General features: G+C 32.8%; 1 protein-coding gene across 18 annotated transcripts in view; it reads right to left on the reverse strand.

Moving 5' to 3' along the window:
- Positions 1-19,883, reverse strand: part of LOC143232566 (diacylglycerol kinase eta-like) — a 92,899-nt gene extending 73,016 nt beyond the window's left edge. For 7 of the 18 annotated variants that reach the window (XM_076468139.1, XM_076468140.1, XM_076468142.1 and 4 more), the window contains exons 1-4: positions 19,807-19,883; positions 19,018-19,248; positions 4,158-4,205; positions 201-263 (exon numbers count right to left, since the gene is read on the reverse strand). In XM_076468139.1, the coding sequence (XP_076324254.1) occupies positions 201-263; positions 4,158-4,205; positions 19,018-19,248; positions 19,807-19,827 (363 nt within the window). In that variant the 5' untranslated portion in view covers positions 19,828-19,883. Of the gene's footprint in view, positions 1-200; positions 264-4,157; positions 4,206-4,672; positions 4,692-5,695; positions 5,715-15,430; positions 15,598-19,017 lie in introns of those variants that run through there. The other 11 variants (XM_076468154.1, XM_076468157.1, XM_076468158.1 and 8 more) reach the window with 9 other exon arrangements.
- Positions 19,884-25,382: the final 5,499 nt, after the last annotated feature.

A 25,382-nucleotide genomic window follows, 5' to 3' on the forward strand; every position in this document is an offset into this window, starting at 1 on the left:
AATAACAAGTAAAAAAAAAAACAACTGTTAGAACTTTTTATTCACAATTGTACAAATACAATATCAGAACTAAACTAAAACATATTATTCAAAACTTTCTTATCTTTCAAATGCATACAGAGGAGAGTGCATCTAACTAGATAACTAAAAGTAGTTAAAAAAAAGAAAGCAAAATAGATCAGAATTTTTTTAAAAATTACCTTAGAATCTTTTGCATAATACAGCTTTCCTGGCTTCAGTTTGAAGTACCTTCTTTTCCATCGCTACAAATTGAAACAAAAAATATGATAAATGATTAAATGCACCTTGAGTAAAGGTAAACACATTTCACATGAAACTAATATATATTCTTAATATTAGATCAATAATATTTCAATTGTAAAATTGAAAATAAGGACAAAGCTATTAGAAAAGTAAATCTTAATACTAAAAGTTTTTACCTGAATGAAAATTAAGATGGGATATTTCCTCTTAAGTAAACAATGATCTTGAATAAAATAATGTGTGTAGACTTGTAAGTTAAATGCAAATTAAGTATGATTTATAATTTTCTTGTTTGTTGTTAAAAGTATGTAAAAAACTTTGTACTTTTAGTATTATAAGACCAAAAGCTTACAGCTGAGCTGGGGGAGGGGCATATCTGACATTAAATCTGACACTCGAAGAGTTGTTAACTTATACATTGCAGTGAAAGACTTGAAAGGTATAAAAACTCAAAAGCCTGAATCAATATTACTGTTAGTCAAAAGACCAAATTCTTAAATAATGTAGTCAAAGTTCTTGTTTAAATTATTTAATGTTATATATATTTGAAATGTTTATATGTGCAACCTTTATATAATACTAGAAAGTTTAACATGAGTAAATTCACACTCTTTTGTTCTTAACACTTTTTCATTCAATAAACTTTTCAATATGCTGTTAGTAACAGGAATAAAGTCACAGTCTTGCAAACAATAGCAATGAATGGCAGACTGATTATGTGGAGTATTTTGTATGTTCTATTTAATTCTTAAACTCAAACAACAAATTGTAGAGCCCACATAACTTTGGTTACACCTTGGACATGTATATTTACAGGTGACATAAAAGTAATGTGGTTTAGAAAATTTGCCTTTTAACTTCAGATTTGTGGATAAATCTTTATATTTAAAAGTTATAATGTTGTATTTTAATTATATACCTACCACATTTGTTTACATATGTTAAATAAACTGTTTTTTTAGTTGTAGTACATTTACTAATTTTAGAAGTGTACGAATTTTGTAGATATCTATTTATGTAATTACCAAATGTCTGCTTGTCTGTAATGTTATTTTAATTCCAGAATAGTTAATCATACACAAAAAAATTATCTATCAAAATTTTTATTTTCAAGAGTACATTACAGAAAAATTATTAATTTTTTGCAGTTCCTAAAACTGAATATTGATAACGACCTCAATTCATCAGTCTATGTATGTGCTGGACAATTAATCTGAGAAAAAAAACAACTTATTAAGAGCAAAAATGTTTATTTTTGTGAGAAATTTTTACAGACACATACGAAAAAACCAACAAAAGTTCCTCTATCAACTGATTGAAAAAACTATTTCAAAGACAAAAGCATGAAGAGAATATATAAATGAGGGGAACATGTTTGAGCATATATATCTGTCATTTTCCCATGGACAGTTAGAGTGTTCAAGTTTGCTATCGTGCTAGACAAACCCAATGCAATGAAACCAAACATTTTTGACAACAATCCAACTCAATCATTCTACTTTGCTTATAAACAAATGTAATGCAATTTTTGTTATTGAAATAACACATGGAATGGCAAAAGATATTTGTAAAAGGCCCATTAGACAATCATATTGCATATATGCTCTGATCCAAGAGATAAGAATGAATGCACATTTTATATTTACTCATTGTTTTTAGGAAACTTACCACTGAGTTGTTTCATTGGGCATTATCTAGTTCCTTAATAATACTGTCAATCAAATGTCAGACACTTTTTTTTTTGTAATAAATGCTTTGTCACTTCTTTATGAAATTCAGGAAAACAATTTTAATTCAAAAGGTAGAAAAATATCAAAATGAAAATGTAACGCAGCAAATATTGATTTATGGTAACACTTTCTGTCAAAACTTTTACCTTAATTAATGCTAAAGTGGATACAGTTTGTTTCTCAACCATAAATCTAATATTATCATGTTGACTCTAAGTACTTTTGAAATTTTATAAATCAGATTTATTTTTAAACACAGTAGTTGTGTCATGTGTATCTTCTGTAATACAATAGTTTAAACTGTTCAGGACAATTTTATAATCAACTTTTCTTGTCATAATTTAAAAAAGAAATTAACTAATCATGGTAGGACTCTTGAATCCATAAATGCTCCATATATTTGTTTATAATGGCAACCATTACAAAATAAATTAGATTCTTTTGTAACAAACTCCAATAAAAACTGGCTTCACTATACCCCTAATGTCTTATGAGTTTTGGAATACTAAACTACCACTTACCTCTGTTACTTAATTTAAGGATATGTTTGTTTACTATGACTTGATGTTCAAACTACCAATACGAGGTCTGTTCAAAAAATACACGGACTGACGTCATAAAACAAAATGTACTTTATTTAGAAGTTACAGGTCTGGGACCCCTTCAAAGTACTCTCCTCCCCAACGCACACACTTATCCCAGCGGTGTTTCCACTTGTTGAAACAGTCCTGGTACGCTTCTTTTGTAATGTCCTCCAGCTCCTTCGTCGCATTTGCCTTAATCTCGGGAATCGTCTCAAATCTTCTTCCTTTCAAGGGTCTTTTGAGTTTGGGGAACAAGAAAAAATCACAAGGAGCAAGGTCAGGTGAGTAGGGGTGTGAGGAAGAACAGTGATCGAGTGTTTGGCCAAAAACTCATGAGTTCTGAGGCACAAATTTCGCAGTAACGAGGTGCATCTTCAATTTTTCAGTCAAAATCTCATAACAAGATCCAACTGATATCCCACACTCTTCAGCAAGCTCCCCTGACAGTGAGACGTCGATACACCCGCACCAGGGTGTTGATTTTGTCGACGTGTGGGTCGTCAGTTGATGTGGAAGGGCGTCCAGGACGCTCATCATCTTCAATGGACTGTCGACCATCCTTAAAACGTTCATGCTACTTGAGACATGCCGTACGCTTCATAGCAACATCACTGTAAGCTGTGTTAAGCATAGCAAAAGTTTCAGTCGCAGATTTTCCAAGTTTAACACAAAATTTCACAGAAGTCGTTGCTCCTTCAGGTCATTCATTCTGAAATCCGCCAAACGAAAAAATCGCACTTCACTTAAAACCACGTAGCTAATACACAAATGAAGATATCTGCAATCGGGAAATGGCGTCGTAATCAGCTGATCTGTGCGAACCTAGCGACACCAAGCGGATTCCCCTGGAACCAACTGGAGCCGCGCAATTCAAACAGTCCACGTATTTTTTGAACAGCCCTCATATACAGGTTCATCAAAAATTGGTTTACAAACATCTTTGTAAAAACTCATAATTATTTGATATATAAGGTTAAAAGAACAACTAAAATCTTGCTAATTTATGAGTAAAAATACCTATACATAACACACTCAACTTAAATGGACAATACAGTTTCTGTATCTTGTTTCATAGTCTGAAACAACTGGTCTAATTTCATTATAAATAGTTTCATATATTAAACCTTCTTTCTTAATTTTTTGAAATACAACTTTTAAACATTTTTTACAGCTGTATGATCGATTCCAGATTCTTAAATTTAATTTATTATTGTCATTTAAAACATTTAAAGCTTTAGCTATATAATCTTTCTAATTCAAAATTACTATAACTTTACTGTTATCCAGTTTACTACATTATCTAACAACCGAGATGTAATATTGCCAAAACGCTTTCTTAGATAAGTTTTGTGTACGTTTTTAGGGTCATAATTATGGAATCCAGAAAGTGCTAAGCCTGAAACTTCAGAAACTATATAATCAAACAGCTCAGTAGCAATTTCTTTCAATGTTCAGGCTCCATGTAAATATGATGAACTGCTTCCAATACTGTATATCAACATTCACAAAATTGAAGGAAATCTCTGTTCACTGTTATAATACAATGTCAGAAAGAAAAAAAACAACAACTAATATTTACCTGAAAAGAGCTTGTTTGCTTTGCCAGAAATCCTTCTTTAATAAACACCTATAAATTAAAGAGAACAATATTAATTTAAACTGCTATAAATGTCTGCTAATAATGGTATAAATTACTGCTATTTCTATTTATAAATTAACAGTAACAGTTTCCATATCTATATCAACTGGGATTTTGATTGTTGCATATGGCACCTTTTAACATCTGGAAATTTTCTTGCTGGAAAAAACATGATAGTATATTGTGTTCCTAGCAACCTAAAGTTACAAAGAATGAGAAGCTAAGTGTGTGTGTATTATCTTAATCATTCGATATTTGCAACATTCAGAGACTGAAGGCTACAGATGACTACTTGGAAAACTTTCCCACAGTCATAAAACACTAACACTATTTGTCTAGGTGACATCTACTTCAATGGCTAAACAATACACGTGCATCTAAAAAACACCTTAAATTGTAGTGCACAAACTATTTGAAGGAAAAAATAATTTGGTAATGTGGTGTTTATACGTAACCATACTTATCAGCTACAATAAACATCAAATGCCACATTTTCTTCAGTGTGTTGTTTGGCTATATTTGTATAAATTAATACTGTAATGTATAGTACAAAAATATGTGCGTCTGTCTGTTATTTAACTACTCCTACATCACTGTGCCAATTGTAACCAAACTCTACGAGATGACAGTTTGGAACAAGAAATGTGTTAACGCAGGGTTTACAGCACCCTACCTTCATTATTATTGTTATTGAGCATTTATCTTTCATGTAAGTTATCATTAACTACATTCATAGATGATGCAACATCCTTGTACCAAAAAAATTATTTTTCTGCAACATAACAAAGACACAGTGTGGAAGTAGGGCACACAAATGTCTTGTAGTATATCTCAGAGTGTGTACTAGCACTCTGTATGGAGGAATGCAATTACAAATAATGGGTGCCATTAATATGTATAAACCCAACTAAAGTTTCTACTTCAACAGTCACCATAAGAATGATAAGAAAAGCCATTTTTTGAGTTATGCCAACTTCCAACAAATTTAGCTTATAAGACGTTATTCGATTGTTGAAAGTTGATTTAAATATCAAAACTTTCTTTACAGTTAAAACTTGTGTACTTCAGAAAGACTGCATCAGTGATTGAAATGTAACTGTTTTAAAAAATTTCATCATTACAATAAACGATGTAACTTGTAATAACAATGTTGAACAAACTTAACTCTCAATGGGACAAGATAACTAAACATAACGTTAAAACAATTAGTAGGTTTAGTGAAATAAGTCTTTATTCCTATATCCAGTATTATAAATGACTCCAAAACCTTTTGAGACCAGTTGCAAATGGTTTGAACGTTTAAAAATTGTTCTACTTAACGAAACCCCTATACATCGTTTCCTGTATTAGAAATCTCAGACTTCATCTGAAAGGAAGTCAACTGTAGGCGTAAAAAATCAGTAACAAAATAGTTTCAAGGCAACATTTTGAGTTATTAAATTAATTTTAACGTTTATTTCACAGCAGTGAATACATACTTTAACAGCTTATACATGAACTCAAGAAAACAATTATTATAACAACGCACAAAATGAAGTGAAGCACAGTAAACTATACACATGCCAGTTTTATGTAGTCTTTCAAAATATTAAATATCATTAAGCGTGCCAGTAAAAGTCCCTTTCCAAGAGTTTCGTTGGTGTTCTGTATCACGTTACTTATGTGTAAACATAAAATAACACGAAAACAAAATGTAAACCTTTCTACGTAAAGAAAATTAATATATAAAATCTTATTATATTCAATAATCACGGAATTCGCTATCTAATTTTCAGAAAAATAAAAATAAATGTTTGATATTTGATGTATCGCTTTAATAAATTAAGTGACGAACTAGACTTCATTGAAATGAGTTGAAGGTTCATACTTTTCCAAATAAAAAGAAATATGTTTGTTTCACGGCAATAATGATTTTGTCCTATATGAACTAGGAAGTTTTATATGCTCATAACAATCAGTTTACAAACTGATAAATATGACCTCAGTTACGATCTAAGCACTTAAAATTAAAGATCGGCATTATGTAATAAACTGCCATCTTAAAAAAAAAAAAAAACATTTCATTGTACATTTCATAGTGTAATTTGTGCATTTTTCTCTTAATAATTAATTATTAAAATAGTTGTAGCCGCTAGTCCTTTCCCACCCTTTTTTCAGTAAGAGCAATGTATATACGACGGTTTGTTTTGGAATTTCGCACAAAGCTACTCGAGGGCTATCTGTGCTAGCCGTCCCTAATTTAGCAGTGTAAGACTAGAGGGAAGGCAGCTAGTCATCACCACCCACCGCCAACTCTTGGGCTACTCTTTTACCAACGAAAAGTGGGATTGACCGTCACATTATAACGCCCCTACGGCTGGGAGGGCGAGCATGTTTGGCGCGACTCGGGCGCGAACCCGCGACCCTCGGATTACGAGTCGCACGCCTTACGCGCTTGGCCATGCCAGGCCGTATATACGACGGTCCTCTGGATTTCAAGACGTCTTATATATGTGATAAGCAATGAAGCTATGATAATAACGCTAGTTAGAAAACTTGTTTTTAAGAGTGCTGACGTAAAGTAGAAAATAACAAAAACTGAGCGACTGAGTATATTATAATAAAACAAATTTGGGAGCTCATTTCGTCTCCACTATTCACGTCGCCTATATCCTACAAATATCTGTACTGTCTGTAATGAATAATATATATTTATTTTTAGCTACTTCAAATTGTTTCCAAGTAAACAGAACTTAATCTTACCACAAATACCATAATTAGAAAACAAACACAAAAACAAAGAAAATTTCAAATCCAGACTCATTACGTTTATTCAAACTTCAGTTATAGCAACAAGTTCATGTCTTCTCCAACACTCACGTATATTTATTTGACCCACAAAATTTTTTTATGAATGTTATAACTTTACCAATGATTCATAAGTGGATCATTAAGTCGGTTACTGATCATTCGCAAAAATAATACTCTGAAACTTATTGTCTGTATAAGTGTTTCCAGTTTTGACTGTCTCGATCTTCTTCATACCCTTTTAAGATTTAGTGCATGGGGAAGCAACTATATGGCTACTGGCCACATGTGGCCAGTGGATAGCACAATTGTGTCTAGCTCGAGTTTAGGAAGTAGGTAGGTAGTTGTTCCTTGTTTATTAACAGCACGACCCCAAACATCAATACTAGAACCACCCCAGAGGGGATAATGTCCACTAAGATCCCCCGAAATTAAATAGGAGGTTGGCAGTTGCTCAATGAGGGCAGCAAGGTCTGAGGGATGATAATTTTTTCCAGGGGTAAGGTACAGAGAGCAAACAGTGATGGTATGACCCAAGGAAATACGGATGGCTATAGCCTCCAAGGGCGTATTCAATGACAAGGACAGGGTAGGCACATGTTGATTAACCAGCAGTGTTACTCCCCAATGTTCTTGTCCTACACATGATCTGTCATTTCAGTATAAGGAGTATTGTCGAATTTTGACTGTCCTAGCAGGTTTTAAAAATGTTTCCTATAAAGAAAGACATTTGGTGTGATAAAAGTCAATCAAATCCTTGATGCCATTCACATTTCATTGAAAACCTCGACAGTTTCATTGGATTAGCGTAGCCATTTTTCTTTATTTTGGAGGAGAATTTGGCTTGGAGACCTGCTTGCAACTGCGCTTTTTTTACTGGATGTTGGTCGGCCACTCTCTAGTGATCCTCCTCTGGATCGAGTTGGCATATCGGAGTTTGTAGACATATATTCCAGTGATTGAGAGCGTGAACGAATCGGTTGTTTCATTTCTGGGGTATCAAGAGAGGAAGACCCCATGGAAACACCTGTGCTTGAACAAGGTGAAGTTGGCCAATGACTGGAAGATGTTGTAGGGACAGAAATACAAGTAGATACTGATTCGTTAACTTTGTTGATTTGGGAGGGTACTAGATTAAGATGCGCTGTTAAAAATTCTATAGGAGGCACAGAAAGGTCTGTCTGGACTCCTACTGTAGTAGTGGAATGGATTACAGCAGCATAAGTCCAAGATAAAACTGGGAAAAGTAATGTCCGAGCCTCTGGATAAATAATATTATGAACTGTCTTAAGACGTTGTACTTTTTTCTCTTCCACCCATTTAGGGCAAGAAGTGAAACAGGAAGGATGTGGAGCATTACAGTTAACACAATGTGGTTCTAGTTGGCATTCAAAAGCATCATGTTCTTCACCAGCACAACGGGCACATGTTACGGAACAACGGCAAGATGTTTTTGAGTGACCAAATCGTTGACAATGAAAACATCTAACAGGGTTAGGAATATAAGGCCGTACACCTTACAATTCAGATATCCTGCCTTGATTGTGGTAGGAGGACGCGATGTTGTAAATGTTAATATTGGAACATTTGTCGTTTCCATAATACCATTTATACGAGTAAAAATTCGGCGCACGGCTGTAACACCTTGGCTAGTAAAACCTTGAGGAATGGTCTTTAAATTCCTCTCAACTATAACTTCTCTGGAAGAATTCAAAGTAGAATGAGGAGTAACCTCAATGGGTATATCCCCAATGGCCTTCGACTTCAAAAGGAGTTTAGAATGTTGTGATGAAGCTGTTTCCACTAAAATGTCCCTAGACGGTAATTTTTTACCGATTTAGATGAGCCAGCAAACCCTTCTAAACCTTTCTGAATAATAAATGAAGACATCTGCCCTAAGGGTTTTTAGTTTAAAAATGTATAATTAAAAATCGCGAGACAGATTCAAATTGTCGAGTTTTGGAATAAACTTTTTCCATCATTTAATTTTTTAATCGCAAATTTGGTAATCAGCAACTGCACTGCCTCACGTCATCGCTAATGTTACGCGCTTCATCACTACCACAGACTCCGCTCATTTTGTAACATCAGTCTAGTTTAGATGTTTGTTATCGAGTGTGCGCTTGCAAACATTTTTGTTGTGCAATTTTCAAGTGTTTAAATATATTTTGTTTTTAATCCCATAATATGGATAAGTGGATAATCAGAAAACTAAAGAATCCAGATGATGGTTAACACTCAGAAAATAAAGACAATTTAGGTGATTCAAGCATTACTTATGTAAAGAGAATGTCGCGTGACTGACAAAACGTGAAACGAGAATTTAATGAAAGTTGAGAGTTGAAATTTGTAGTGATTGAAGCAGATAATAAACCAGTGTGTTTTTTGCGTAACAAAGTTTTTATGAATAATAAAGTATACAACCTTAAGCAACACTTTAGCAATTTTCACAACGAATTTGATGTGAAATTTCCAGTTGATAGCAAAAATCGTATGAATGAAATTAGCCGTCTGAAAGCACAACTTCATGAACAAAAGGAAGGCCTAAAAATTTTTTTATCATCGATAAAACTAATTACGTTAGGTAGCTATAAAGTAGATTGGATTATTTTAAATTCACTTAAAGCTAAAGCTCCTTACGGAACAATTACAAAAAAAATGATTTGACACATTTTACAAAGTTTAATAATTTTCTAGAAAATAATAAGGGCTATGATTTCTCTGACGCTAAAGATGATCTCTATGTAAGCTATATAAGAATTTATTTCAAAAATTTGAATCACGTTTCTCCGACTTTAAACATTTGAAATTGATATTCGAATTTTTGCTTGATCAATTTCAATTAGACTTACGAAATTTCGGTAAGGAAATTGCATCTTTTTTGTCATTGGATAAGTGTGGATTTGAAGACAAGATTGCTTACCCTACAAAGTGAATAACACATAAAAGGTAAACAAAAATGTTCTATCAGAGAGATGTGGCTCACTATTCTGATAAATGATAGTCTTCCAAATTTAAAGATTGCAATTTCAAAATTATATTCAATATTTCGATCTAAATGGGTGTGCGAGTCAATATTTTATACGCTAGATTTTCTCAAATCTAGGTTGTTGTTTTGAATTAAGCATAAAGCTACACAATGGGCTATTTGTGTTCTGCCCACCACGGGTATCGAAACCCTGTTTTTAGTGTTGTAATCCCCAGACATACCACTGAGCCACTGGGGGGCCAAATCTAGGTACAGATCTCGGCTTACTGGCGTAAATTTAAAGGCAGAGTTAAGATGCTCATTAAGTATAGATATTATGCCACATTTCACGAAACTTGTTGATAAAAAAAAACCATCAATTTTTCACATTAAAGGTTAGTTGAAATGCAGTTATTTTAATTAAACTAACATTTTTAATAGTGTGGCCAACGTTGTTTTAATTAGTCACTATGAAAAATTAGTTGCCCACCCCTGCTCTACTGATTAATTAGTTAGCTTTGTAGGGTAACACCGAAACACACAGCTGTCGCAAAGTAAGAAGACGATCGTTATATATACATATAAAATGCGTTATTTACTTTCATTTAATGCAAATCAATTAGAAATGCATATAGTAAATTCAGAACTTTTTGAAATAATTCATTAATACAAAGATATATAAAGCCTACATATACATAGAAAATGGGTAGTGACACTAACAATTATTCTCGATGGTAATGTTGATGAACGAAAGAAACAAATGTTTTCTTTGCGATGCAACTTCTATGTGAAACCGTGAAGATCTGACCAACCGAGGTTTGGCAATAATAATTTTTTACATAGAAAAATAACTTTTCCTAAATATAAAAGTGCACTATTAGCCATTTCAGGAACCTTTAATAGAAGCTTATAAACAAAATAAAAAAAACACTCCACCATGAAAAAACCTAACTTTAAAATTCAGTATAAATGACAACTTGAATATAACAGGAAAAAAAATACAGCCTTAATTAACGAAACATGTGTAACCATAAATTTATTGCAGCATCAGTGGATACGTATTAAAAATCATTACGCATTCGAAACGCTATACATTTACTGTTATCCTTGAATACAGGATAAAACCATCCGGTTTAGTCTTTCTTCGAAGCAGAGAAAAAGGTGGGGGAGTGAAGACAGAGTGAAATTGAAGCACAAAAAAAAATATAACGACGAAACATAAACAAGTAATTATTACAGAGAAAAGAACATTTTGTTAATCTTCACAACGGGACCCGCCCTGTTTCATTGGTAACAACCTTTTACTTAAGTAAAAAATACACGATAGTACGTTCGTATATACACAAGCACATATATTTTGTTTAAAGATTGTGTGATTTATAATTTATGGTTCGCCGTTAAAATTTAGATGCCAAGATGAAGTTGGTTAAATATAAACAAAGAAATTTTTACTTTATAAGAAAAATTACGGATTGATATACACGTAACTCTGTTAACAGAGACAGTTTTAATACTACAAAACACATTGAAACGAGGAAACCAAACTATAAAAATCGAGTTACACTGGGAAAACAAAACGCCACTTAAAAACTAGAGTCCGTGAACATTTGGGCCCAGCATGGCCAGGTGGTTAACGCACTCGACTCGTAATCTGAGGGTCGCATGTTCGAATCCCTATCACACCAAACATGTTCGCCCTTCCAGCTGTGGGGGCGTTATAATGTTACAGTCAATCCCCCTATTCGTTGGTAAAAGAGTAGCCCAAAAGTTGGCGGTGGGTGGTGATGACTAGCTGCCTTCCCTCTAGTATTACACTCCTAAATTAGGGACGGCTAGCGCAGATAGCCCTCGTGTAGCTATGCGCGAAATTCAAACCAAACCGTCAAGATTCAGGAATATCTGACTACAAAAATACAAAACACACTCTTCACAACAGCATACAGAGTTCCCAGAACAACAACATCTAAATTCATACACAAATATTCAAACATGCCAACCATACCAGATAGATTCCTACATTGTACAATAACGTATTTTGATAAAAATTGGATGAAAAATGAATTATTGTGCGAATTAGACAGGTACCTCAAACATGATGAAGATAGTCCTAAATACCTCTCCCCGATCAACATATATTTTAAAAACAAAAATAAATAAATGGAAAAAAATTAATGAAATTATATATATATATATATATATACATAGAGAGAGAGAGAGAGAAAAGAGAGAGAAGGGGGAAGGCCACAATCAAACTAGACTTCTTACTGATAGGGCAAAAGAATATATGTAAATGTACGAAACCAGTACATGGACATTGCCCTGAAAAGGGTCGGAGAAATTCAGCCCACTCTGACCCTTTAAACCCAGTCACTTACACATTCTGAAATGACATATCACAACATTTCATTTAACGGTTTCTTTATTAATATCACAGCATCTTCAGACCTTGAACAACACATTAAAGAAAGTTTACTAGTAGCTAAAGACTCACAAAGCTTTCTGGATCTAAAATTGTCCTACATTTTCACATTTAACAACTGTTGTGTAATACATATGTAATAATTGTTTTATCCATCCATCACTTCTCTCAATAAGTAATGATTACGATATTGTAATTTTAGTTATAATTATTTTTGAAACACAATTTTCAGATTTCGCTGAAGATGGAATGAGTTATTCTAAAATGTTCGAAGCTTGTATATAAAATATTTTTGTTTTATCAGCCATCTTGATTATTTACTTCTCCATCATGAATCCATTCGGAGTTACTTAAATTTCAAAACAAAGATGGAATGAGTTATTCCAAAATGTTCGAAGCTGGAAAAAATATTTTCGTTTTATCAGCCATCTTGATTATTTACTTCTCCATCATGAATCCATTCGGAGTTACTTAAATTTCAAAACATGTATTCCTACTTTGACTCAGACCAACATAATTAAAACTTTCTATATTACTATAACTAGCTAGGTTATGTAAGCATCAATCCATACTTGTTTTTATAAAACCTAAATTTGTTTATTGTATGTTTGTTTCCTTTATATACATATTAGTTATATTTTTGTGTGCCAACAATATCAAGCGTGAGTTACTTATCCGAATGTTAACAACCTACTTCAAATCTAATTATATACCTAATGTAGCTCATTCTCCATTATATATCATTGAGAACTCAGACAGAAGAGCACTGTGAAAGAATCAAAGCGAAAAACTTTTTCGCTTTTTTCTGTAAATTCGATGAAAAAGTGAAATTTCGATTCACCTCATCAAAACGTATATTGTGATTTAAGTAGCTTTATAAATACAATAAGCTTTAGTTTTTCAGCTAATATTTTGAAGTAGTCATTGTTATTATCCAGTCATTTTAAATGTGGTTTTAAATGGGCGACTTTTTGAACAGCATTTCGTTTCATCACGATTCCTACTATTAAATGCTACCGTACTTTACGATAATTAGTAACTACTAATCACATATGACTTGTACATTACGAACTTTTCACAATTTACCTATGGATATTAGTAAACAAGAGCTTAAAATATGTAGTAGCTTAATTTTTCTCTATATATTTAATATCGATATATTATATTCATTTCAATACATAACCTCACGCACAGTCTTCATTCTTCATGTTGCATGAAATTTTATCCCAAACTGATGAATGTTCTGTACGACAAGCACCAAATCCGACTGAAAGACGTGATTAGCAGGATTTTGATGCCTGTGACATAAAACATCTCATACAAACAGATATAATGCACACGGTTTAGACAAACTTACCACAAATGCAAACATCGTCTGTAGTACAGACGCAGATTTATATGCAGTTTCATAAGGTATATCAGCTAAATTAAACGATCAAGCAAAAAAAAAAACTATGCATACGGTGATTAATTTACAAAATTTTATGAAAGTATACGAACATACTGAAACAGTCTATATACTGGTAACATACATTATACACGTGGGGAGTGGCGGAATAATAGTTGGCTTACAATCATGAGTACGTAGATGTGGTGGCGGGCCGGTGGTTGTTTGGTGATTTAAATTTTCCAAAGTATTAAAATTATTTTCAACAATTCAAAGCAAGTATAATGAACTTCCCTGAATTTTTCTTAAGTGTATACAGGATTATATTTTTGTTTTCTATGCTTAGAAAAAACAAACCTGTTAGATTATAGCCTGACTAAAATATGACTATGTGTATCTATACATGGTTTTATTAAAGAAAATACACAATTTTGTCCGAGGTAATATAAGCCCTTTACGTATATTGTGTCTGAAAAACGTGTACTTTCAAAATTCTCCAACAGGTCAGAGACTGTCTCCTCTACAATGCATACAAATTATGATTTAAGAGCTTAATTTACAAAGCTTTCACTATAAAGTTCATACACTTACAGTATAAACACGCACACAGAATAACGGCATATACACATGATGTAGAAACTGTGATACAGTATTACTTATTTTTTTTAAGCGCTTCTGTTATTCAACTTTCCGATATATATATTTTCAAACTAGCACAATGATGTGTTAAAACTCTTCATTACCCTCTGTATATTAAGAAATAACTTTGAATAGTTAGTTCATCAACAACTAACAGCTTTATGTACACAAGCAAACACAGTCCACAGTCAGTCAAAATATACGATAAACAGAATAAAAAATACAGGCAACAAATATAGACTAAATGACCAGAGAGACACTCAATGAAATGCATCTCTCTTCCACATAGTGTTAATCATATTCTGCTCTCAAAAAGTGTCCATATGTCTGTCATTGGCAGAATTATGAGGAATAATTTTCCACCCATGTCCACCAAGTTTCATCAAAATCAATCATTTCTGACTGAGTTATAGGGCAAAAATAGTGCAAAAAACTTGGTACCCATGTTAACAGATAAATTTTTTTAAAATGTTCATAAAATTTCTGGTTTCTGGAGGGTCAAAACCCCAATCACTTCTAAGTTGAGTTACAGTCCAAATTTATATCAACCTTCATTCAAGTCCATAAGCCATTTTCGAGAAATTTTAATGACAATCAAACCCATACACACACACTCACACGACAGGGGTGTAAGCATGACCTCTGTTAACCTACCTTCGGTAATTATGGTAAATATGTACAACACCAACAGAAAAATAATTTTGATGTGAAGTTAACAGCATTAGATAACTCACCAATATGATTAATACATGCTGCTTGTCACATAATGTAAACAAAAGGGGTATTTTATAAATAACACAACAGTACACAATACATTCAACCCCTCCTTTTTCTTTTTTTGTAAAAAAAAGTGGTTGCATAGTTGGAATGTCACACACTGCTTAAACATTTAACTGGTTAACAACCTAGAAACCAAACAACTGAAACTGCTTGGTTTGTTGTTGTTATCAAAACATGTCCTTATCCATAAAAAAAAGCAAGAAAAAAACAACAACAACAATGTATTTGCTTACATCACTTAACAGCAATTAACCTAAAGTACAACAGGTATGTCTTCTTAGAATTTCCTTCCTTGGGCCTCAGTTATATGTGTTGTTCCAGATGAGGAAGTTTATTATACTGCTTACACATTAGTTCAGGAAATTCAATTTCCATGAAGAACTTCCTATGATTCTTTCATCTATAAATAATTATAATAGTTAAGAAAATGACCATGATGGCATGTTTTGTAATAAATAACATAATTCATATGCATTTTGTCAATCCATCACATTTACTGTATAAATTGTTTCACACAAGGATTGGTAAAAAAAAACAAAAAAAACATAAGCTATATAACTTAATATGTTCTAAATTATTAAACAAGATGGGTACAAGCAGTTCTGCCTCTGGTAGATGACACAAACCACAGTGTGGTTACTGGAATTATTGTGTGACGTGTATTGTACTACAAGTAAAAGAAATATGTAAGCCACTCTAAAACAACAAGAAATATGTAAGCCACTTTAAAACAACATACTTAAGTTATTCTTACACAACACAAAAATGTTAGAAAAACAGTGTTGTGTCTAAAGTATTCTCACAATAGTGTGAACACGTTTCCAACAACACCATTGATGAATGAATAGTGAATGATCACAATACACAGATACAAATGGCAGCTCACTGTAACTAGTATGTTGCAGCCATTTCACAGAATTTTATTACAAAGCTTTTATAAATCACTGTAAGATAATACTATTAAATGTAGAGATAGTTTGTTCCATGTATAGTGGTAATATTACAGGCAAACAAAGGTGCACTTTCTGACATCCTGGCTAAAAATAGGCTAGATTTAGCATGCTGCACTTACCACTGAAAATATTTCAATGTAGTATGAAAGGTTTGTAAATTGTAATATATTCAAAAGCAAACAAAAGCATGCATAAAAATATTTTCAATAAAAATGTAATATAATGTAATAAAAAAAAAAGTCAGATAAGTGACAATTTTAAAATCCAACAAATGCTTCATGAGATAAATTTTAATGATATGATACAGGCAAATATATATATGCTTGGAAATTTTAAAATAAACAGCTTTAAAAACTATTTCTAATAAAATAACAGAATTTTTGACAGCATTTTAAAATTTGTAAAACTTGGGGAAAAGATGTCAGTTGCTTTATTTTGAAATTATTTATTGACATACAATTTCATTTGTCACAAAGCAGATCTTATATTCAAATCTTACACTTTTGTCTAGCAGAGACCAAACCAGCTCACCATTTTTTGAAGAAAGAAGCCATCCCTTCAATATTTGCATGATCCAAATTACTCTCTGCAGCAAAACTTTGGAGATGTAAGCAACATTATCATTTTCAAAGTAAACAGCCTAAATTATTGGAAGTTATTAAGTTATTTGAAGAAGTAATTAGAACTAGCAATGAGAAAAACATAATAATACTGCTGTTGCTGAACTGTCATCATCAACACTGAAAAATATAATGTTATTCATTATTATAAAGGCTTGGAAAACTACAAGAAATTTAGTTATATTCTTCCAATTCTTGGCCCAGCTGTATATGAACTCAACTACATATGGAGGATGACAACGGCAGTTTTATGTTTCATATGAACCCAAATAATGAGATGATGACTAACAAAGATTTCAATATTCAGGATCTTTTTGGATCATATGACATATGCATGAACATGCCAACTTTCTTTAAAAAATAGAGGCCAGTTCCAAAGTATTTTCCTTGTTAGGGACAGAAAAATTTCCAACAAATGCATTTATATGAAGCAAATAATAGGACCAACATAAACCAATAAAATTATCATATTTTTCATGGGTCCATTAGATACACAAAATTGGGAGCGAAATTTGTTTTGTTTGCTTTATGCTTTGCAATTGTTGAATATGCCTTGTGCCAAATAATGTTCATGCTTCTAATGAATGATAAAGTTTATGTAATAGAATAGCAGTTTTTATAATTATTAAGCAATTATCAGAAGTTTATATAAAATCTTGGCATTGTTAACATGGTTAAGGTTATCCATTATAACTCTGTCCGTATTTATATTTATTATGGATCACCTAAGGGGTTTTGTTTGTTTTTTCCAATTGTGACTATGTTTATGACCATTTTTAATCTGTTCAGAATTTTAAATTCATATTTGAAATTTTATTTTACTCAAAATAATAAATCTATACATACTGATAATGATAGCAACAAACATAAGCCCACAAATATTTATGATGCTTATATACAGCATTTCTTTCATGCATGTTTAGTATTTGTTAATTATGCTTTCATAATATCTAAATTAAATTTGTTTTATCAATTTTACTGTAGAAAACAACAATGTACATGAACTCATTCTGTAAAACATACGTACATTTACCTATTGTAATTAGCCTCTGATATCTAACTTTCATACATCATAATAACCATTTCATAATGTAACTAATACAACATGAGATGTATGACTGTGTGTTGAATACCTTTTAATACATATTAGACTAAATAAATCAAAACTGAATGCAGTGGCAACACTAGATTTCTTTCAATAGGGGATGCAAGTGAGGGGAAAGGCCTCCTTCTGGACAGGCAGATGTTGTGCTTGGGGGAACTATTTGTCTCAAACGTTTTATCAAGGTGGATTAGTAACCCAAATCCGAGTCTTGTCAGAGAACAAGCCTTTTCACATTTTAACCAACAGGTTCTGCATATTTACTTCTTCAGTATTTTTTAAAAATTTTGCTTGGGAGAGCAATTGTCCCTCATAATGCCATCACTGATTGAATGTGGTAACTACAATTGATAGATTTTTAAACATGAAATAGGGCAGGACATGAAATATTGACACTGACCTACCTTGTTATTAAAAGCAGATAATAAATGTCAAAAGCATAATGACTTAGGCAAGTCTTAACAAAGTTTTGCTTTCAATTATAGCATGTGAATCACCTCTTTTGGCAATTGCACACTTGAATGTAGATTGTGTTTTAGGAAGGTTTCTACTCTTATTTGCTAAGATTAAAAATAAAAGTAATGCAGTTTAACACATCAGGTGACTCAAACTAAAGCTCTTTGAGCCATCTGGAATACAACAATCACAGTAGTGGTCAGATCACTATTTGCATAAGCCATCTGATACAACACTTGCTATGGTTCATACACGTTTTATAATTAAGCATACAATAACTAAAATTATACTTCTTGTCATTAAACATTAGTATTACTGTACGGCCTATTAGCACTGCATTTTTAACCTCATCCCTTATGTATTTTCAAGAATTAGAAGAGTGTATAATAATAGTGTTCTAACTACGTTATGTTTTGTCATATCCATTGTGGTTGAAATGCTATCATTTTACATATTTCACTATTCTAATCCTTGAAAATCCAAATGGGAATAAATTAAGAATATAGTGTTTAGAAATATAACAGGCCTAAAAACGTTTCATTACTTCTATTCCATACCTTATGCTATTAACATTATTACTGTGGAACATTTAGTTTCATTAAATACGTAGAACTAGTAATAGTGGAAGAGTACCCAGCCAACGATCGACCACAATGTTATTTACTGAAACAGCGTTAAAGAAAACTTACGCCATTTTTTATACTTTTAGAAGTAGATATCCGTCTATGAAAGGATTTTGATGGTTCTCCTTCGCCTTCACTTTCTGACGATTCTTCGGATAGGACATCAGACTCGCACTTTTCGGACAAAACTTGAAAACCCAACCCCGTCGCCATTATTTCACACTTGCACGAACTTTTCTCACCAGCCGAAACTACATACACAGAATACGGGTATCGTCGTCTGCTAGAAACAAAACACTAAAATCACGTTTTATTAAGTTCGACTGTCAGTATGAACATCGGAAATATGATGAGAAATTTTCTATTCAAATTCGAAAACAAAAATTACTTGCAAAAAAGAGAGAGTAAAAAACTTTTAGTTCATCACCCTATGGTGTAAAATAACCACAATTAATTGCTGGTACTTTAAAACCAGTTTGGAAAATTGAGTTATACTTGAGATGTTTAAGTAAAATACAAGGTGAAAATTAAAATTTATAAGTTATAAAAATTATAGCAAAAGAAATAACTATAAGCGTTTGTGATACTTCGTACAATAAGAATTAGTGAAATATTTAAAGGCGTTATACATATTAAAACATTTTAAGTGTTCTGAACTGTCACATTATATCATGGATTAAGGTTTTCCTGCATTCTAGTTTTTAAACATCAACCACAATGATATTAAACGTATTATGCATAGTTTAACGATACCGCCTTAGGTACTTTCGTTGTTTGTTTTACAGCAAAACTAAATATTTGCTGTGTTCATTGCATATACTCAAACCATGAATTTTAACGGTTAGTCAGACTTACCACTAACCCACTAGGAGACATCTAATGTCTTACTACACATTTTTGAATTTAGTTAAAGAAATTGCCGCAAATGCTCAGTCAGGTGTTATGTAGTTCAGAGAATATTTCATAATAATTTCTTTTCGTACTTTTCTTAATTTTATCTTACGATCATATCACTTAAGTGATGATTTATGTTAACGACAATTTGCCATCAATGATCAAGTCGTATATATCAATAAAAAAAATACACTATTATTATAGTGTTATTTTATATAAGAATAAGTACCAAAATCATGTTATAGTTTCTTGTGTGTGTTTTCATCACGTGATCGTGAACCATAACTTGCGATATGAAAAACGTAATTCAATGTAAGATAACTTATTATTAGAAAAGATGTTTCAAACATAATCTAAGATGTACGTTTATTATATAGATTGTTCAGGAGTTATATATACAGTATTCTGTACTTGGTACATGGTTGCTTATCTCGTGCATGAGATAAGCAGCAGTCTTGCTTCTGCCCCGAAGGCTATAAATAAACGAAGATACTTAACATCAGTATCATTGAGTTTATGTGTTCAATCTCTTTTTTTCCTATTTTCAGACATGTCTGTCTTGATCTCACAATCTAGGTTGTATTTGATAGTGTTTGGGGAGCATTTAAAACCTACAGCAATTTGTCGGAGAGTCCAACCAGTATTACGTAAAGCTTTTATGCGAACTCTCTACTCTATTGACAATTCTCTACGATTTGTTGGACAGTAGCAAGATAACAGAACTTAATATTTAGTGTTAAACACTGTATTTTATCAATGTTTATTGTTGAATGCTATTAAATTGATTTATTCTTGCATATACCAGTACCACCTGTTGATTATTTGCTAGCTTCTTTCTATATAGTTAAGACACTGCATGGGGTACCCTGACACTTAGTTCAGACCATAAATTTAATCAGTATGTTCATTCAAGCAGATTTTTTTCATGATGTGCCCTTGTTACAAGTATATGAGGATTCTAAAGAATGCTAAGTATTCTCACCCTGGATCTTTGAATTTTTAACAGATATCAGTGAAGCATTACCATAGGTTGAAATTTAATTCTATAATGACATAGGAAAATTAACCTCTGAAAATAGAAGAATAGCAAAATTTTCTCTTGTCCTAACACTTTTGGACAATACTGTATATATTATCATAAGCTACATTTTTAATATTTTAATTTCGATGTTTGCTAGGTAAAGCTTGTAATGATGATGATGATGCAACAGCTGAAAGTACATTGAAGTAAAGAGAAATCTAAATCGCTTAGGATGAAACTTAAATAAATTTACTGTAATTGCCTTTTGCATAAACACAAGTGTAGATGATGACGTTTCGAAAGTATTCTGCCTTTCATCTTTGGGTCAATGTGTACACTACAATACAATAACTTGGCAATAATTTTGAATCATACCTTTCAGACCTAAAAGACAATCAGGGACGCTCAGAAACTCTTGGTTCTCTTCGTCTCGCTCGTAGAATTAACGATTGTTCTTCAAGTGAATTGGTAGATTTTCTACTAGCTAAAACTTTAACAAACTTTGATTTAATTGGCAGAGTGTGAGCGCTGTTCGGACATACTTAACTGATTAATAGATATGGCGTGTTGTGTGAAGTGCTCGTAACTCATGAAGAGCCACAAGACATCAGAAAAGATTGAGTGATACAAGCTGAAGGCAAAAAAGAAGAGGTCGTGAGAAACAATCTTAATGGCTGGTAATACTTGAACGGCGAAGACATCCAAGACTGTAACAAAAATGACAATTTGCTGAAAAATAGTTGAAAAAATAAAGGGTTTGTGTGGTCGAAGTGTAAAATAACAGATAACAGGATAAACATCCAGCAGTGTTAAAATTTAATTTTGTTTACTATTATGCAGAAGGACACTTTTTCAGAGTTAATATACCAAGATTCTTAATTGTAAGAAACTTTTGTTGTGTGAGACAAAGGGAATACCTCCAGAAAACCTATTTTTCAAGGCCGAGGCGCCGAAAAAATGTTCCGATCATGTCCACAAGTCAGAAGGAAATAAAATATATCAGAGATAATAAAGCATATAAAAACAGGCTTTACTGGTGGGAAGTTGATGATAAGGCTGGAAAGGTCTGGTGGTAGTCTTGATCGAAGATTGGTTCTTCAATGTTGCAGAGAAAATTTTGATAGCACGGGATCTGACACTGGAGCTTTTCGTCGGTCTCGACACTGATTCAATTTACATGGGCTGAATAAAACTGTCTGGACGATGGATGAACGAAGGAACCTGCGAAAATCGTCGGCAGGCTGTTCTTCTGTGTGGGTGCTCTTCGGTTTCTTGGAGATGCATATCTGAGTTTCATGGGTCTTTGTTTAGAAGGAGTCAGTGGAGGTTGAAGAGTGGTTTAGTGATAAGGCAGTATTTATTTTTTATCGTGGCAAGGAAAGTAGGACTATTCAGTTGGGGTGTCCAGGAATATTGGTATTCCCTTTCTCCCTGCTCGCGAGTGAGAATAATAATGTTGTTATAGAAATTTAAGTTTTGCATCAAGTTATTTGCTTTGGGAATGCAAATTAATTTTAGAATTTTGGAAATGGAGTCAGAGAAAAGTGGTCGATGACAAAATAGGCAAAGTTTGATTGACTGCAATAACTAACTATAATGTCTCGGCTTTTTTTTTTTTTTTCAAGGTCATCATGTTAGCGGGATCCATAAATCCGATGTCGCGAGACTAACTGTGAGGGAGGGACAAGAGTATTCTAAGAAAGTCCTGCCCCGTATCTGGCTGTAAAAGAAGAAAAAAGGAGGGAGGGAGAGAGAGAGAGAATCATGAGTTAGTTATATAATATGTTATGTTTTTATTTATCTCGGAGGAGATTGTAATTTATTATGTTAGATATTACAATTTAAAATAGCCTCAAACCGAGTTAAATTGTAATTTAAATTTAGAAGTTGATTAATATGTTAATATATAGAAATTTATAATACTTGTCAGCAAGGTTGATGCACACAATTTCTCTCTCTTTTAATACAAATATATTTTAATATACAAAGAATAATATAATGTATAATGGTTATTATAAATAATGATTTTTATACCAAAGTTTTACAAACACTTTTGAGTCTTCTATCTGATCTCGAACTTTATTTTTATCTTATCGAGGGTTACGATGACAGAATTAATTTCGAGCTGACAGATACAATTCAATTAACTGGGAGCTAGATAGCTCTGCATTCTTCGTTGATTACATGCGAGTTTTTCACAGCTGAGGTTATATAATATCTTCATAAAAATACTAATGTCTGATGTGAACCCGTTTAAATTGAAGTTTGTAATGTTTAAAATTTATGTGTTTCTGTTCAATATCTAAAGTTGACAATGAGTAAGCAATAATCACAGTTATAGCTTCTGAGGTTTATAGCATGCTGACTATAGCAAACCAATAGTATATATTGTCTCTTAACGCGTTGCGTTGGTTACCTTTATACACGTTAGAATAATTTCTATAACTTTTAGCCTGCACAACAATATTAACGATACGATAGTGTTCATGTACACACGTGTTCATTCTCACACTCGAGAATTTTCTACAAATTTAGTGAATAGGTGAACATTGCGCAATATACATTTAACAATACAAGTTAAGTGCATTTATAAATATATATTTAACTGAAACAAACGTCGATATTAAAACACATATACATAACAGTAAAATCGTCATAAATACTAAGCGATAAGAGTTCAGGTCGTGTTTCCTCATTGTTTTTCCATTACATTGCGAAACATGTTATATGGTGATATTGTTTTGTGTAGTGCACATGAGATAGTGTGTAAGGCACAGATGAGACTGTTTCTCGTTTCTATTTGTTTTTAGTATTGTTTGGCTAGTGCGTTAAATCTGTCCTTGAGATAAGGTACTTTGCTCACTATATGTAGATAACTAGTGTATATTTTGGAAGCCTTCTTATACAATTTTGTTGATAAGGTAGTTTTTTTCAACATTCTTTCCAAAATGCTTATTGTGAGCTGACAACATTATTTAAGAATTAGTGAATGTAGTTATATTTTAATTACGCTGCTAGTTTTGGATCCCTTATTTTATTTTTGTTTAGTTTGAATTTCGCACAAAGCTACACAAGGGCTATCTGCGCTGGCCGTCCATAATTTAGCAGTGTAAGACCAGAAGGAAGGCATCTAGTCATCACCACTTATAGCCAACTCTTGGGTTACTATTTTACCAACGAATAATGGGATTGACCATGCACATTATAACGCCCCCACGCCTGAATATACTGATAGAACCAGATGATCTGTAAAAAATTCCACCATTTAGAAACAGATAATACACATTCAAGGAAATACTCATTACACAGTCTTCCCTGAAGTACTAGGGACATCACTAGTGTTGAAATACGGTGAATATTGGAGGGAGGATTAAATCACAAATCACTGACAGGATGTATGGTCATCCTCAGTAACGATTGTTAAGGAGGATAGGGAAAGGTTCTGTGTTGATGTTATATGGATAAGTGGCGACGTATGATGATGCTTCTCTGCTTCTGCGAATAGATGAATCTCTGTATGTATCAGATGTTCATTGGTTCAGCACTTGAGACTGATAAATTCAGCTGAATGACGGTAGCAGAAATAAAACTTCTTCAACATTGAATGGTTTGTAAGAGTTTTGTATCATACCATCCAATTTGTATAAATACTCAACACTAGATAATGCAGCTTACAGCCTCACGTTTTGGAGATTATAATAGGAGACACGTCTGATACGTATATCGAAATAGATGATGTCTTGGTATTTGGTCATATGTTTCAGCTTTATGTTGGAAACCTAGGCATGGTAATTCAGCAGATAAAATTGGCAGGCTTGAAACTGAAGCAGGAAAGTGTGTATATAATGTACTTAAAGATATGGTATGGTTACTTTATAACATTACACTGGGAAACACTTTTTCAGTAACTTTGAGTTGCATTGGATATTTTAACTGATTCTGAAGGAGTTTTAGGCGCTGATTTCAAATCTGAAATTAGTTTTTCTCTACAAGCTCTAGTTTGTATGCAATTTGAGGTTAATGAAATTGTACAAATGTGAACTTGCGTAAACCATGTATAAGCATTTTCACGTCCATATATATAGATAGCTTCTAATATTTTGATCATTCTTCTTTTGTTTCAGATCAACCATGGCTTCCAAAAATAGATATCATTGCAGAAACAAGCCTGATGCCTTCTGCTACATATGTGGATGCTACATACTCAATCGTCAGAGACGTAACATATCCTCGTTCGTGAAGCGTGCCTACAAGGCATATTTTGAAGTTCATCTTGGTGATCAAGACAAGCAATGGGCTCCTCATGTTGTGTGCCACAATTGTGAGGAAATGCTTCGAGACTGGACCAAAGGAAAACGCAATGGTCTGCCTTTTGGTGTTCCAATGATTTGGCGCGAACCCACCAACCATGTAACTGACTGTTATTTCTGCATGGTAAACACAACGGGTGTTGGGAAGAGAAACCGACATAAGATTACGTATCCGAACATTCCCTCAGCTATTCAGCCTACTCCGC

Source organism: Tachypleus tridentatus, chromosome 11 (genome assembly GCF_004210375.1).
Source record: "Tachypleus tridentatus isolate NWPU-2018 chromosome 11, ASM421037v1, whole genome shotgun sequence".
NCBI lineage: Eukaryota > Metazoa > Arthropoda > Merostomata > Xiphosura > Limulidae > Tachypleus > Tachypleus tridentatus.